General features: G+C 38.9%; 4 protein-coding genes across 10 annotated transcripts; 2 read left to right on the top strand and 2 right to left on the bottom strand.

Moving 5' to 3' along the window:
• Positions 1–281: 281 nt before the first annotated feature.
• On the bottom strand, positions 282–4,063 carry LOC110766082 (thymidylate kinase-like). 4 transcript variants are annotated; one of them, XM_021969336.2, is made up of 7 exons: positions 3,850–4,061; positions 3,561–3,619; positions 2,875–3,234; positions 1,960–2,071; positions 1,813–1,872; positions 1,240–1,344; positions 282–659 (listed from the first exon to the last, which is right to left on the bottom strand). In XM_021969336.2, exons 2-7 carry the CDS (start codon positions 3,596–3,598, stop codon positions 543–545), a joined length of 792 nt encoding a protein of 263 aa, XP_021825028.2. In that variant the 5' UTR covers positions 3,599–3,619; positions 3,850–4,061; the 3' UTR covers positions 282–542. The 4 variants fall into 4 exon arrangements, with proteins under 4 accessions (XP_021825028.2, XP_021825029.2, XP_088106596.1 ...); XM_021969337.2 differs by lacking the exon at positions 1,813–1,872 and having other exon boundaries at positions 3,850–4,063; XM_088250470.1 differs by lacking the exon at positions 3,561–3,619 and having other exon boundaries at positions 3,966–4,063.
• A 222-nt stretch (positions 4,064–4,285) lies between these two features.
• BET9 (bromodomain and extraterminal domain protein 9) lies at positions 4,286–9,387 on the top strand. 4 transcript variants are annotated; one of them, XM_021969342.2, is made up of 13 exons: positions 4,286–4,441; positions 4,538–4,604; positions 4,984–6,220; positions 6,311–6,359; positions 6,460–6,591; positions 6,903–6,958; positions 7,125–7,194; positions 7,529–7,588; positions 8,148–8,228; positions 8,315–8,430; positions 8,543–8,609; positions 8,782–8,912; positions 9,002–9,387. In XM_021969342.2, exons 3-13 carry the CDS (start codon positions 4,988–4,990, stop codon positions 9,272–9,274), a joined length of 2,268 nt encoding a protein of 755 aa, XP_021825034.1. In that variant the 5' UTR covers positions 4,286–4,441; positions 4,538–4,604; positions 4,984–4,987; the 3' UTR covers positions 9,275–9,387. The 4 variants fall into 4 exon arrangements, with proteins under 4 accessions (XP_021825034.1, XP_088106592.1, XP_021825032.1 ...); XM_088250466.1 differs by having other exon boundaries at positions 4,979–6,220; positions 6,472–6,591; XM_021969340.2 differs by having other exon boundaries at positions 4,979–6,220.
• Positions 9,388–9,525: 138 nt separating this feature from the next.
• On the top strand, positions 9,526–10,684 carry LOC148296163 (DNA-binding storekeeper). The gene has a single exon (XM_088250471.1). The coding sequence runs from the start codon at positions 9,751–9,753 to the stop codon at positions 10,489–10,491; it is 741 nt and encodes a 246-aa protein (XP_088106597.1). The 5' UTR covers positions 9,526–9,750; the 3' UTR covers positions 10,492–10,684.
• LOC110766085 (lysine histidine transporter 1-like) lies at positions 9,621–14,185 on the bottom strand. Its single transcript, XM_021969347.2, has 8 exons — positions 13,284–14,185; positions 13,029–13,216; positions 12,525–12,908; positions 12,034–12,427; positions 11,779–11,884; positions 11,590–11,681; positions 11,422–11,490; positions 9,621–11,332 (listed from the first exon to the last, which is right to left on the bottom strand). Exons 1-8 carry the CDS (start codon positions 13,335–13,337, stop codon positions 11,234–11,236), a joined length of 1,386 nt encoding a protein of 461 aa, XP_021825039.1. The 5' UTR covers positions 13,338–14,185; the 3' UTR covers positions 9,621–11,233.
• Positions 14,186–14,191: the final 6 nt, after the last annotated feature.

Genomic DNA, 14,191 nt, shown 5'->3' with positions numbered 1-14,191 from the left:
CTAAGATTATAATATTATAATCTCAATTAAGCCCGAATCTAAGGAGCAGCAGCCACGGGCGTATAAGAGCTTACCAGCGCCGCAGTTGATTTCTTTTATGTTTAAAAAAAAAAAAATTGAAATGGGGGATCAACAAGAGCCCCAAAACCAAAGGATATTTCTTTTATGTTTTTGGTTACTAGTTTATGCGCGTCCACCCTCGTGTCCAAATTTGTATTTTGTTCCTGACCACAAAAATTGTAAGTTTTTGTTCACTACAGACTGCGATGGTTACAATCAAATTCATTCAAGCAAATTTGCAATCTCATCTATTTCCGTAAAAAACAAAGTGTGATGATACATTAATAAGATACGCAAACCTACTTTTGAAATGCAAAGATTTATGAAGTTACAATCAGAGATGAAATACTCGAAACAGAACAGGACAAGTTCGTTCACTACTCAGTAAGCCCTGCAATCTGCACAGCTAGCTCACTAGGAAGAGAGAGGGCATTGGACCCTGGAAAGATACATGCGTCTCCCCTGTTCAAGAGAACAGAACTTTAACAGGACCAGAGACATGAGAGCGGTATCCCTTCTTGGCATGTTTTTACACAATCCAATGCCGTATTTTGCAACTGTTCCTCAATGTCCTCCATGGGCGAACAAGCATCTATGATCTGCATCAGGCCAAAATAAATTTTATCTCTTCACGATATCCACATAACTCAACTCACCCAATAATAACTTCAATGCAAACCAATTTTTTTTGACAGTCTAGCAGGCTTAGTTGTTTCATGATTAAAGTTTTAACAACTACTGCGGTAAGCCTGAATTTGGTTACTATAAAATGAATACCAACTTGCAGCATCACTTCAACATAAAATGTGTACTCATCAGATAATGGCAGTCCAGCCAGTGTAGATGTTATATATAAGGAACAGATTTCGAATTAGCATTTGTTGGGAAGCAGAAGGAAATTTGACATCAGGCAAAGAAATTGGATTTGCCATCATGCTCTTTGTGTGAGGTGACTTTATTTACCGGTCAGTTTATTCTTTTTCTTTTTATCTTTTATGAACAACCATTCAATTTATTCTTTAACTGCCACTACAGGAAAATAGATTCAATATTCCAGTACCAATTTATAACTCGTTGAAAATTGCATCCAGGATGACACGGTCAAGATAGCATCACAATCAGAAGCAAATATCGGGATTCTTTATTGCAATGCAATTTAAGAATGGATCAATGAACTACCTTCCAAGTGGGACCACGGAGGACCTGATAGTTTTGGCCAACCTTCTTTTGAAACTCAAGCTGCTCATATCTCTCACCTCCGTAGCCTCCTCTTTCAGCAGCTTTCTGACAATTATAATTTCAGTTCAATAGGGCAAAAGATTTCTGCTTCCATATAATTTTCAAAATCCTCACAATACTAAGGCCCATGTGATCCTTTTCATAAACAATATATATCGGCATAGCATAAGCCCCTTAAAATATCAGCAGTTAGTCATAAAGGGCCAACAATATACATTGCTCCTTTATTTCGAGGATGCTATTAACTCTGCAAAATTGATGCTTATCTAGGAAATTTCTTTTGAGTATATGTCAGACCATATAAGCTATTAACTGTGAAAAATTGTGTCGCAGAAGATATGTCGGACCATATAAGTAACAAGCAATAAAAGAGGAAATTAAGTCCTTAACCATGTTCAAAATTAGATGTATAATTACACAGAAAATTAACAATCCAACATCCAAAATTGCAAAATATGGGTTAAGTCTTGGTGTTTTTCTTCCCTCACTGCAAACATTAGAATGACTACTTACTTCAGGTGGTATGTCAAGGTACACTACAAGATCTGGAGCCAATAACCCAATCTCAGGAGCCTGGGAAAGAATACTTCGTTGTTTTTAAATTCCATCAGATAGAGAAGATAAACATCATTAGGGGTAAAAAAAAAAGCATTTCACCACCTTACACCATTCAATATCAAGTCCTTTGGCAGATGAAAAGGCCACCCCCGAATAAGAATAACGGTCAACAACAAGGGTGATTCCACTTTTCAATTTGCTTTCCATCAATGATCTGCATAAACATTACAGATTTAGTACACTGATTTGTGACCACCTCATTCTTCATCCAAGAAATGATTTCAGGAAACATTGAAGTGTACACACTCTTATAGTACTCAAAATAGGGATTCAACAGATTAACAAGCCAATGATTATGCCATACAACAAGGGACAAGGATTTTTTCCCCCCTCATAAGTTATTCCCCATCTTTTGTAAAGCACCGCCTAAGAGAACCATGCCACATGATGAAAACCTAAGCAAACATGATACTGAGCTTTATATTTGTACTCTGCCCTTACTCATTAGATGGTTCAGTTTAACTTGTAAGTTAAACATAACATGGAAACACCTCAAAATTTATCTTTTCTAAAGTATGCGTTGTTGAAATAACATCCTGCAACCATATATCGGTCTCATTCGGGGAGCTGAGAAATCTAACTGTGGAATACATGAGGTTATTGACAAATTTGATGTAAACCAGCACCAGGACCTGTAAAAACAATTGCTTTGGATGCCCATACAGACTAGAAGCCTACAGAAACAAAAATATCAATCACTTGTTTCCTCACTAGCCATAAAACTGAAGTTACCTTCACTGCTTACATATGTGCTTATGATTTCATTAACATATTTTATTGATCACTATGCTGCATTGGTTTCTCGACTCAAACCAGATTTTTACACAACTCAATCATTGCATTCCCCTGACATCAGTTAAAAACTAAAACAACAATCAGAACAAGTGCAATATCTGTCCTATTATAGAAAAGCTCAGAAACAGAGTATACCACATTGCAAAGAATAACACAACAAACCTCTTCTCCCAACGGTTGGCACTAAAGAGTAGATGGATGGTATGATCATCCAGTTGGGATTTGTTGGAAAGATAAGAAGATATCATTTGCCCAACACTTGTCGTTCTGTCAGGAAACCGCCACAATTCAGCTGAATGCCCTAACCTTTCCAAGTTTGCAACTAGTCTAGTAGACTGTGTAGTCTTGCCACAACGATCCAAGCCTTCAAGAACAACCAAGGCACCTCTTGAATCCTCCTTGCCACCTCTTAGGCTACAGTTGTGATTATTATTTTCCATCCGAATGCTCCTGATAAAAAACTTGTGGGGAAAGTTTAATTGAAAGTTCAATGACCTTCGCACTGCTCCTGCTCCAAAATTCCTAGAGAAGCAAATGCACTCTATTAAAGGAGCCCTCAACTTAAATCAATCTCGACCATTTCTGAAACATACCATCCTTTTTATTTATTTTTGAGAAAATGCAGAAGTTTTGAATTTCAGGACATAAAAATCCAACGCAAAAAGAGGAAATCTTTTTGGCTTAAAAACTCAACGAACCCTAAACCCTAAACCAAAACGACACTAATTTTATGTTTGAATCCTCTTCCTTTTCCTCACTTTTCTCAGCAATCCAAACTGACACAGCGAAGTATCTCCAGGAAACAAGTAAATAAAAATGTATGAAGATCCAGAGTTAAGAATTCTTACAAAGCCTTGCCAAATGTGAGATACGAAGTATGGGTCATATCCCTTACTTCACCAAAAAACTGGACAAAAAGAAAAAAAGAAAAGAATTCACCAAAAAACTTATAGGCAGACACTGACGCTTTTGATAATTGTAAACTTGGCTTGATATTGGCTCATCTTAAAGGCACGTTATTTGCTCAAATCAAATCACCAATATTTATATGCAACATTGAAAAAATCCAATTCCGGTGGTGTTCCATAATTCTACGCAAAATTGAAAAAAAAAAAAAAAAAAAGCGGGAAAGCTTACCTTGAGCGATTTGGTTATCTTCTTCTCAAACAAGTTATTTACTCTTCTCTGTGATCAGATTGTCTAAAAGCACAAAAAAAAAACGCTTAAAAAAGAACCCTAAGCTCGGAACTTACTGTTTCCGGCCAGTAAGTACGCCGCCGGTTGAGGAAGAGAGCAAAAGAGCAAGAGAGCAAGAGAGCAAGAGAGCTGGACTGAGGGTTTTAAAACCCTTTCTGTGGTAAATTATAAAGTGTAAATTGTTATTTGTCCTAATTAATCACACACTAATAAGTTTGACATCAGCATAACCGCTAAAGTCAGATCGGACGGCTGAAATCGCAAAATATCGTGTATAGCAGTTATCCAAGGGCCGACATCTGTTTTAACCGAGATTTAAAAGAGAAGGCTTAACAGTCAAGGCAGTGTCGTTTTTAAAAAAAACTCTTTTTCATTTTCTTTTTATTATTTTTGAAGTAGGGACTGGCTGGCGAGAGCCAAAGTCGTGGGCTTTGCTCTTCTGTGGGAAACAAAGAAGGCTCATTGTTGAAGGTCGTCTTCTTAGTCGTTTCGGTCGGTACGGGTCGTGATCCGGACAGCGTTCAATTCTAAGGTTTTTTAGGGTTTTAGTCACGGTGTACTCTCTACCCTTCTCAGCTTCTCTATCTTATTTCTCTAGAATTCTGAACCTTGATTTATCCTCGCGCAGAAGATTGTGTAACTTTGATCGCAAGAGGGCTTTGGAACTCAATTGGGCAGCTAAGCAATAGCTCCTGGTATTTTTCTAGGGTTTTGGGTCACTTTAAATTTTGGAAGATTTATGTTTTATATGGTTGAACTTTGTCGAGTTAGTTGCCGTTCAAGATTAGGGTTTTAATTCAATTCTAGGGTTGTATACTTGGAGTGTAAAGATAGAGCTTTGGAATTTACCCAAGATTTGAAATTACTGTTGTTAAACTTGGTGATTTGTGCTTCTTCTTCTTCTTCTGCTGTTTTTTTTCCTTCGTTTTGATTATTTAGTTTTTGTAAGTTTCTTAAATGAAACTATCTGTACGAAGCTTTCTTCTTAGTCTGTTTTGTTTCCTCGAAAATGGATATTATTGCTCCTTCCTAAGCAACCAGACTGACCCCTTTTTGTTCTGTTATGAAGAATAGTGCGATGGCCAAGAAGAACAAGAATCCTGGACGGGGACTGTATTATGGTGGTGCTTTTGAGCAGGCTGGTGAATGCGAGGGCTCTGGTAGCTCTGGACGAATTGATGCCGAAATTACTGCCTCTGAGGATTCAAGTGCTCCAACAAGGAAATGTATTAGTTTGAATTCTAGTAAATGCGACAGTTTTGGCGTGCCCATAGAAGTTCTCCCCCTGTCAAACATGTTGTCCTCCGAAAGGAAAGATTTGCTACATAGGTTGAGAATGGAACTTGAACATATCCGAATACTTCAGAAGAAAGTTGAAATGCACAGAACCAATGGTGTTACTGTGTCCTCTTCTAGTGACATCCTCAGCTGCAACAATGGCCGGAATGGGCCACATATTGAAAATCTCCGTAAGTCATCGGCATTAACTGGCCAGGGGAAAAAACTGAATCCTGTGGCTTCGAAAGCACAGGCATGGAATCCAGGCACTTCTGGGCGGGTTGAATCAGTGAATCAGGCTTCAGCACCTAGCACTGCTAGTGTGATTCTTATGAAACAATGCGAGACACTATTGAAACGGTTAATGTCCCATCAATTTTCTTGGGTTTTCAATACCCCTGTTGATGTGGTGAAGTTGAAGATTCCGGATTATTTCGCTGTCATCAAGCATCCAATGGATTTGGGTACAGTAAAGACCAAGATAGCTTCAGGATCTTATTCAAGCCCATTGGAGTTTGCTGCTGATGTCAGGACTACCTTCACGAATGCTATGACCTACAATCCACCAACAAATGATGTCTATGTCATGGCTGATACTCTTAGTAAATTTTTTGAAGTCAGGTGGAAAACCATTGAGAAAAAACTGCCAAAGGCTGATTGCCAACCACCACCAGCTAAATCTGGTCCTCGTGAAGCGGTAGAAACACCTAAGCCATTGCCCCCTGCGAAAAAGAGGATGATCACGTCGCTGCACCATGAAGTCAAGTCTGAGCCTGCTAAGCAGGTAATGACAAAGGAGGAGAAACATAATCTGAGCAGAGATTTGGAGTCTTTGCATGGAGAAATACCTTTACTCATCATTGATTTCTTGAGGGAACATTGTTCAAATGGAAATGACTCTGAGGAGGATGAGATTGAGATTGATGTTGATGATCTAAGTGATGATACCTTGTTCACATTGCGGAAGCTTTTAAATGAGCATTTGCAAGAGAAACAAAAGAACCATGTGAGGGCTGAACCTTGTTCAATAGAGGTATGAACTCGACCTCACCTTCTTCCTGTTCCTGGAATCAAATTAGATTATATATGCCTGAAGCATACATTGTTCTCATTATTATTGCAGCTTTTGAACGAATCAGGTTTGAGCAATTCATCCATGCAGCCATGCAAAGGTCATATTCTTCTTCATCTCCTTGCATATATAAATTCTGACTTCAGTTTTAGGACGTATGAAACACTTTGTTTTTGCCTCTCACGTATATGCATTTCTAGGGAATGACCCAGCCGATGAGGATGTTGATATTGGTGGAAATGAGCCTCCTGTCTCAAGCTATCCTCCTGTGGAGATAGAAAAGGATACAGGCCATAAAATTAGTAAAGGCATCAGCTCAAGCAGCTCCAGCGGTAAATTGAGTTTGTTCTGTTGTGGTCTTTCTTTGGTTAGGTCCCTCATATGTTTTGTTTCTCGACTATTCGTCCTTGTTTGAGGTTTTTCACAGTTTTGGTAATGATTTCCCTTTTCTTCACTGGAGTAGAGCTTGTTAGAGCAAACTTTTATTTCTCTGATTTCATGCCTTCAATTATATGATGTTTGACTTTTAATTGAATGGAGGAAAAACAAAGAGTTATTATGCTGGTGAAAGAGTAATGTGAATTCGATCTGTTTGTGAATTCATAAACACTAAACAATTTTGTATCTTATGTATGCTTCACAGATTCAGATTCTAGCAGTTCTGAGAGTGAATGTGATGATGCTAAGGCCTCAAGTCCGGTAAATGCATCTAAGCTGTGGGACAATTTATGTTAAATATATAAATCAAAATTGCTTCTCTCATGATGGATGGTTGTTGTGCTGTGCTATTGATTTTGTATGGTACAGTAGTGTATTGTTGGTGGTTTGACTGGTGGACCTGATGTCATACTTAATTGTTCTTCAGGTACCAGAAACTGTAGGTTCTGGAGCTCAGTTAGATGAAAAGACAATTGATAATCCCCTTGAAGGAAATCGTGAGTATTTTTAAATAAAATCACATTCCTCCTTCCATTCGCTAGGTGTTACATAGAAATAATTTTGGTATACAGTTTCCACTCCTTGAAAAACCATAAAAGAGAAACACAGGGTGTGTAGAAAATAGAGTACATGATTATAGAAAATATTAGGGAATCCTTTGACAATGTCCTGGGCAGGGTACACTTTCTGGACACCATCTATGGTAGAATTAGCTTGGATATCACCATTGAATGATTGTGTTTAATAAATGAGTAATCTTGCTTGTATAGTTTCGAAGAATGTCTTTTGAGTAATATTGCTTATATGATCTCAATTTTTTTAACACTACAGAATCAAATGGCTGTTTTCTCCAGCAAAGACCCCTTACCTCATACAGTAGTGGACAAAGAGGTGGGAAACAAGGACACAACCTTTCTGTAGGATTTCTCAACAGAGGAAAAAAAAAAGTGCTTTCACTAAGAACACCAAGAAAATAAGGGAAAAGGAAAAGAAAGGCGAAACTCTGTTGTATTTAACAATATCGAAGCCTGCCTCTTCTTATTCCTGCAAAAGGCTCTTATGTGTAGAGCTTAAGCCTCTAAAGCAGTAGGAAATCTAATTAAAGCGGGGTCATAAATAGAGAGGAAGTACCTTCCTGCTTAAAATAGAGATGGAAGGGTTTGGAAGAGCATATCTTGTTTTGTGTTGCCAGATGCATTTGATCTGTCTATGGTTTCATTCATCTCTAATAAACATGATACCTTATATGCTGCAATCCGATAATTGATTATTATATTTATCTTGTAGATTGGGCATAAATTTAGTTCATTTGGGGACTGTCAATGATTTTAACAACCATCTTGGTTGTACTCTCCTATAGACATGGCCTACACTTCTCTGAAATGATTGTGCATATGAATTTTGAATTTCTTATTGATGATTAATATTTCTAATCCATGGGATCTTGCAGAGTCTGATAGTGGGTTGGATCAAGTTGAACAAAGTTCCCAGCAGAAGCCAAGTCCTGTTGAGTCAGATTGTTGTCAGGATGGTAAGCCTAAGAGTTAAAACAAAAACAAAAACTTATGACGTGGGTTTGTGGTAGTATCTCATTGTTCATCTCTCAAAAAAATTTAGGGGACAGTGCTCCCACAGAGAGGCCGGTCTCCCCTGAGAAGCAGTACAGGGCTGCTGTATTGAAGAATCGTTTTGCTGATACCATTTTAAGAGCTCGAGAGAAAACACTTAATCAGGTGGGTTACAGAGTCAGGCTACTTGTATACTTACCGTGTTTGTATGTATCCATTTTGCAAGTATTTTCTACTCTGGATATGATCCGGTGCAATTTGATCTGGCTGAGATCAGGGTGACAAAGGAGATCCTGAGAAATTGCGGCGGGAGAGGGAGGAACTTGAATTGCAACAGAAGAAAGGTTGTGATCTTTACGTTTAAAGTTATACTTAGTGGTTTACATCAATTCCTTAGTGTGTGCATGTATGTGTGGTTTGCAGTGCTGGGTTGATAATTCATAGACATCTCCTGGTTTATTAAACTGAATTTTTGTTGAGATCTAGCAACTGATTATGTTGCCAATATATGAGCAGAAAAAGCGCGGTTACAAGCAGAAGCCAAGGCGGCCGAGGATGCTCGAAGGCGAGCTGAAGCAGAAGCTGCAGCAGAGGCTAAAAGGAAGAGGGAGCTTGAGAGAGAAGCAGCACGGCAGGCATTGCTGCAGGTAAATCGTCACACCCTCATGTTGCAGAAATAGCGCCCTTTAATTTGTGTGGATATTTATTGGGACATTTGATGCCACGTGTGCTACAGATAGAAAAGACGGTTGAAATCAATGAGAACTCTCAGTTTCTTCAAGATCTGGAAATGCTAAGAACTGCCCCTGTGGAGCAGTTACCAAGCTCTGTAGATGAAACAAGCCCAGATCACTCACAGGATGGCTTAGGCGGTTTTAGGTTTGGTGGAAGTAACCCTCTGGAGCAACTTGGCTTGTACATAAAAGACGATGAAGAGGAGGAAGAAATTGAGCCTGCTGCTAGTGTTCCAAGTCCTGTAAATGATATAGAGGAGGGAGAAATTGATTAAACAGTTGCTGCTTTTGTATTCATGAACGAACCAAGAAGCAAAAGAAAAAAAAGAATGTTTTTGATGCGAAAAAAGGATAAATAAAAAAAAGAAAAAAAAATTTGTCTGCGCAATTGGTTGTGTATGCTTTTTCGTAAATGACTTTTCTTTGACTGCTGCAATATTATATAAAAAAGAAAGAATAGAATATAGAGATGTCGCAGGGGCCCATCAAAGCCCAATGAATTTGATGAAGCTCATAAAAAAAATTAAAACGCAGCCCAATGAGGAAGAGGTTTCATTTATCTATGTCGTTTCGTCTTCCCTTGCTTTTCGTTTCCAGAACTTCACCAAATCCTTTTTGAAGTTTCTCACTCGATTTTCTAAATGTCAAACATAGTCAGTCAGAGAGTCGTAATCTCCAAGTATAAAACGCCTAATTCGTTCCTGTAATCTTGGTCAAAGATTCAAAGGGAGGGTTTCGTGTTTCAGTTCAAATGGAAACCCAAAACCCAATCCCATCCCTCCTCATCTTCTTCTCCATGTTCTTCATCGTCTACATCATTGCCTACTTCATCGTCTTCCGTACTTGGAGCCCTAAGATCCGACCCGAAGCCTCCAGCTGCCTAATTTCCCTCGCCCACGGCACCCCCGCTGTCTTCTTATCCACTTACGCCATACTCGCCGACCCAGCCATCGGCTTCGCCTCCCAAAACACCCGCTTCCAGAACACTGTTCTCGATTACAGCGTCGCCTACTTCCTCACCGATCTTCTCCACTACATCGTCTTCTTCCCCAGTGACGTCCTCTTCATCGGCCACCACTTGGCCACGCTCTTCGTCTTCCTCACCTGCCGATACGTGGCGTCTCACGGCGCATTCGCCATTCTCTCTCTTCTGATCCTGGCCGAGGTCACCAGCTTGTGCCAGAACGTGTGGACGCTCGCGAACGCTCGGAGAAGGGACTTGGAATTTGCAGCTAAGGTGTATGATCTTTTGTCTCCTCCTTTTTACGTGTTGTATTCGATTGTGCGGGGATTGGTGGGTCCGTATTTCGTGTACCGAATGGGTGCGTTTTATATAGGCGGTGCGGCTGATGGTTTGATTCCAAGGTGGGTTTGGGTTTCTTGGATTGTTGTGGTAATGTCAGCTATCTCTGTTAGCATTTTGTGGATTTCGAATCTTTGGGTTGAGTTGTTTAGAGCAAGGACTGGCAACTTGGAAAAGAAAACAAGATAAAAACCAAGTAGAGATTTGATTAGAGGGAACATTTTGAAATTAAACTTTGAGTCTCTGATTCTCAAGCTTAATAACAATTTGGGTTGGCTACTACTTACTACTGGTGATATATGTAAACAATTTGCAAAATGTAACTCTGTATCTTTGATCAATCATTTCTCAATCAAAGTCCTTTTCTTTCTTCTTCTTCTAATTGAGTTTTTGCATAGAATGAGTTCATGTGTTTCCTTGAATTGGAAGTTGTTGTCTTTGTTGCTATACAATTGATGTTGAAAGATGTGTGTGAGTAATGAGCTGCTTTGTTTATTGTTCAAAATGCAATGCTGCCTAATAAGTTTGGTCATCTGACAGAGAAACAGAGATGTCTCAATTATTCTAAGTTGAAAACCGATGCAGCCAGCCACCATGGTTTTTGTATAGGTTGGAATAGAACCGATGCAGCTACAGCTACCCTACCCAAAATTTGAGAGCTTTCTTTCTTCTTCAATATTCTTATTCCTCCCAATTCCTCTGCTCACGTTTGCATTTTGGTCTTTTGGTGGTGAGACAATGGCCATTCAACTTGACTGTCCTAACCCAAAAAAACAAACAAACAAACAAACAAACAAAAATAGAAGGCATTTTTATTCATTTCAGTTGGGTTTTTTAGGCGATATGCCAATCTCGAAATTATGACTCTCTTCTTCTTCAAGTATCACCAGCAATAGTCAACAGATCTATTTCTTTGATGCTGAAAAGTCTGTTAATCGTAGAATTTGTAGTTCTTGGCTTTAAGTATGATATTCCTTAACCCTCCAATGGGTGATAAGATCATCAGCACAACACCCAGTGTAATGCAAATCTGAAATTAATAAAGCCAATTTAGAAATGGAGCTGGTCCTGCCTTTAAAGCATAAATATTTAGAACGGGGGCTTGAAAAACATACGTACCCAGTTAACAAACCAAGACAGGCTAAACTTCCTTGGTTTCCTGATGATAAGCCATATAACGCAAGGGAGCTGAGGAATGAAATCAAAACGGACAACGCGATCAATACTTGTTAATTTTTCAACTTTAAACTTGACCACAAATAAAGAGGCAGAGACTAGGAGACTTACAAAGTATGTTGTTGGGGAAAACGCAAATCCTCCAAAGAATCCCAGAAGACCACCAAAGAAGGGAAAAGTAATGCCGACCAACATCGTGAATGCTGAAATCAGTAACACATGAATGATTAACATACACTCTGGTGAGTGATTACATTGCTCTTAGTCTCACTCTCTTGGATGAGGGGATGAACTACTTACCGACATAAGTGTTCCGGGTAATGAAGCGAAGCCTTGTAGTGGGTCTAAAATGGAGTTTCTTTACCAACATGGATTCCATCATGTCAAATACTGGCATTGCAAATAACTGCAAATTGCAACAAGACAGAGCAAAACCCAACATTCAAAACCCAATTGCAAACTTACCAAGACCAGAGCTTGATCTATACTTTCCAGTATAGATAGCTAGGCAGATAGCAAAGAAGAAGTAAAACACACTCACACACACACACATACCTGATAACCCCCAATGACATGGATGACAACAAACATGTTTGCTGTTATGATGAGCCATTCAGGTTTCTCTAAGGAGATGAGAATGTTGTCATCAACTTTGTTGCCAAAAGTATAATAACCAATAAAAGCAACTGGAAAGTAGCACAATGCCACGACTACATAGGCGATCACCACTCCTCTCCACATAGGCTTCTTCGATGGCTTCTCCGGCGAAGAAGGGATTATTGCTTGGATCTCCAAGACTACATTATGGCCTGAATAGGCAAAAGCAACGTCCCCCAAGGCAGTGAAGAAGTTGAAGGCCGTTCCCGATGTGCTCTGAGCTAAATACCCGTATTCTACACCTGGCTGAACACCCTTGTGGACTGAAGCCGTGCATGCAATAGTAGAGTAACTGCATGTAACCACAATCAATCAAACAACAGTATGTTTAAGAATCTTATGTTTCCTAATTTGGGTTTATATGTTGATTAATTTAAATAATGTTGTACCTTAATGACATGACTGCTGCAGCTAATGAAATTCCAGAGATGGAATTAAAGTTGGGGAGATGGGAGAGGACAAATTGAGCAGAGGCAAAGATCATGATGAAGTAGGTAAGTTTGATTGGGTCTTTGTCTTTGCGAGCTATTATATGGATCTTCTGCAGGGATTTTCCACCTGTTACCATATACACAATGTCCACACCAACTTCACAAATCAGCTGTTGAGGCACCACAATCCAAAGGCCAAGCTTTTCACCAAAGGCATGTTGACCTAGCTCATGGTACCTATCAAACCTCTTTCCAGGAACCATTTCATGCATCTCAACCATTTGCCATAGAGTGAACAAGGTGATCACCCATGACAGTACCAGAATTACAATACCAGGACCCCTGAAATTAATCAAGCAATTAAAAACTTCTTTTCTCTTTTTGTTTTTGAAATGTTTTGGTAATTGGATCATATTCATAAAAGGATACAAATTTGGATGTGGTGTTTTGAGTAAAACATACCATCCAAGATTAGACATGGCAAAGGGAAGACTTAAGACACCAGCTCCAACCATGGCATTGACATTGTGGAAAGCAGAGTACCACCATTTTGCATTCCTAGAAGAAGTGATTGGAAGCCAATCATCTATTTCCTTCTGCCTCTTTAGTTGTTCATCTATATGTGATTGCTTCTCCAGTTGCTCGTCTATCTGTGATTGTTAGTACACAAATTCACAATCCAATGGTTGATAAAAATGATTCAAACTCTAGGCTTACATTGCTGGGGACGGGGACGGAAGAGTTTTGGTCGGTTGGAGCTTGAACCCCCATGGATACAGAGAGTAGCTAGCAGCTAGGCTTGGCTTAGAGCATGGAAAATAAACATGAATGGGAAGATGAAACATATAATTTATCTTAGGTGAGCTGACAGAATGTCAAGCTCCAGAAAACTCCCCCAAGTGAGTCTGAGCAGATTTGAAGTTGATATTTTTGTTTGCTAGCCTTCTCTAAGGAATATGTTATTCGGCCTGTCAAAGTTTCATCCAAATGCTAAATAAACCTTAAAAATACAAATTTCATATTATGCTTATGTTTGTTTTGATGCTGGTTGGGTTAAGAAAGTGACCCTCCTATTTTATTACCAACAACTGGTTCTTTCTTTCTAATTTCTGCATACTGACAGTTTCAAGTTTCATGCATGATGCATGCACAGAGAGCAACAGAATTCTTAAATTAATTTCTTCACAGACTTTTATATTTCCTTCTCTCAAGTATTTCCCATTTCTAATTTCATAGTTACAAGTAACCTCAAAAACTGGCTTGAAGCATGAGTTGAACGCTCACTCTGGTCATAATAGACAACAGAAAGTATATATAGTTGTGATTAACCTGAATCTTGCAACAAAATCTTCTGATTGGATTAAAACTAAATGTAGTAAATTCACAACAATTTGACTTGACCAGCCTATAAAAACAGGTCACTACTTGCAAAGAGTAAGTGATACGATGAATCAGCTAATAAAACAACATAAAACAAAGTTGCTGGGAACTGTTATGGAGAAGAAGAGGTTCAACGAGTTGAAGAAATATTTACAGAAGAAATCTGCCTTTTGCTGTCCCTGAAAGAGCCGAGACAAACAAAAAGAAAACGTATTTTTATATTCATTTCAGTCTGAAAAGTATGA

Source organism: Prunus avium, chromosome 3 (assembly GCF_965620075.1).
Source record: "Prunus avium chromosome 3, drPruAviu1.hap1.1, whole genome shotgun sequence".
Classification (NCBI taxonomy): Eukaryota; Viridiplantae; Streptophyta; class Magnoliopsida; order Rosales; family Rosaceae; genus Prunus; species Prunus avium.
This window is presented reverse-complemented; position numbering and strand designations above follow the sequence as displayed.

Excerpts from the sequence above, each read along its gene's own strand:
- LOC110766082 (XM_021969336.2), bottom strand. The coding sequence starts at position 3,598 with ATGACCCATACTTCGTATCTCACATTTGGCAAGGCTTT. Across the intron at positions 3,235-3,560 it reads CTCACATTTGGCAAGGCTTT|GAATTTTGGAGCAGGAGCAG; the intron begins GTAAGAATTCTT and ends TTGCTTCTCTAG. Across the intron at positions 1,345-1,812 it reads ACCTTGACATACCACCTGAA|AAAGCTGCTGAAAGAGGAGG; the intron begins GTAAGTAGTCAT and ends TATAATTGTCAG.
- BET9 (XM_021969342.2), top strand. The coding sequence starts at position 4,988 with ATGGCCAAGAAGAACAAGAATCCTGGACGGGGACTGTATTATGGTGGT. Across the intron at positions 6,221-6,310 it reads CTGAACCTTGTTCAATAGAG|CTTTTGAACGAATCAGGTTT; the intron begins GTATGAACTCGA and ends TTATTATTGCAG. Across the intron at positions 6,592-6,902 it reads CAGCTCAAGCAGCTCCAGCG|ATTCAGATTCTAGCAGTTCT; the intron begins GTAAATTGAGTT and ends TATGCTTCACAG.
- LOC148296163 (XM_088250471.1), top strand. The coding sequence starts at position 9,751 with ATGGAAACCCAAAACCCAATCCCATCCCTCCTCATCTTCTTCTCCATG.
- LOC110766085 (XM_021969347.2), bottom strand. The coding sequence starts at position 13,337 with ATGGGGGTTCAAGCTCCAACCGACCAAAACTCTTCCGTCCCCGTCCCC. Across the intron at positions 13,217-13,283 it reads CCGTCCCCGTCCCCAGCAAT|ATAGACGAGCAACTGGAGAA; the intron begins GTAAGCCTAGAG and ends TAACAATCACAG. Across the intron at positions 11,491-11,589 it reads TTTCCCCAACAACATACTTT|CTCCCTTGCGTTATATGGCT; the intron begins GTAAGTCTCCTA and ends TTCATTCCTCAG.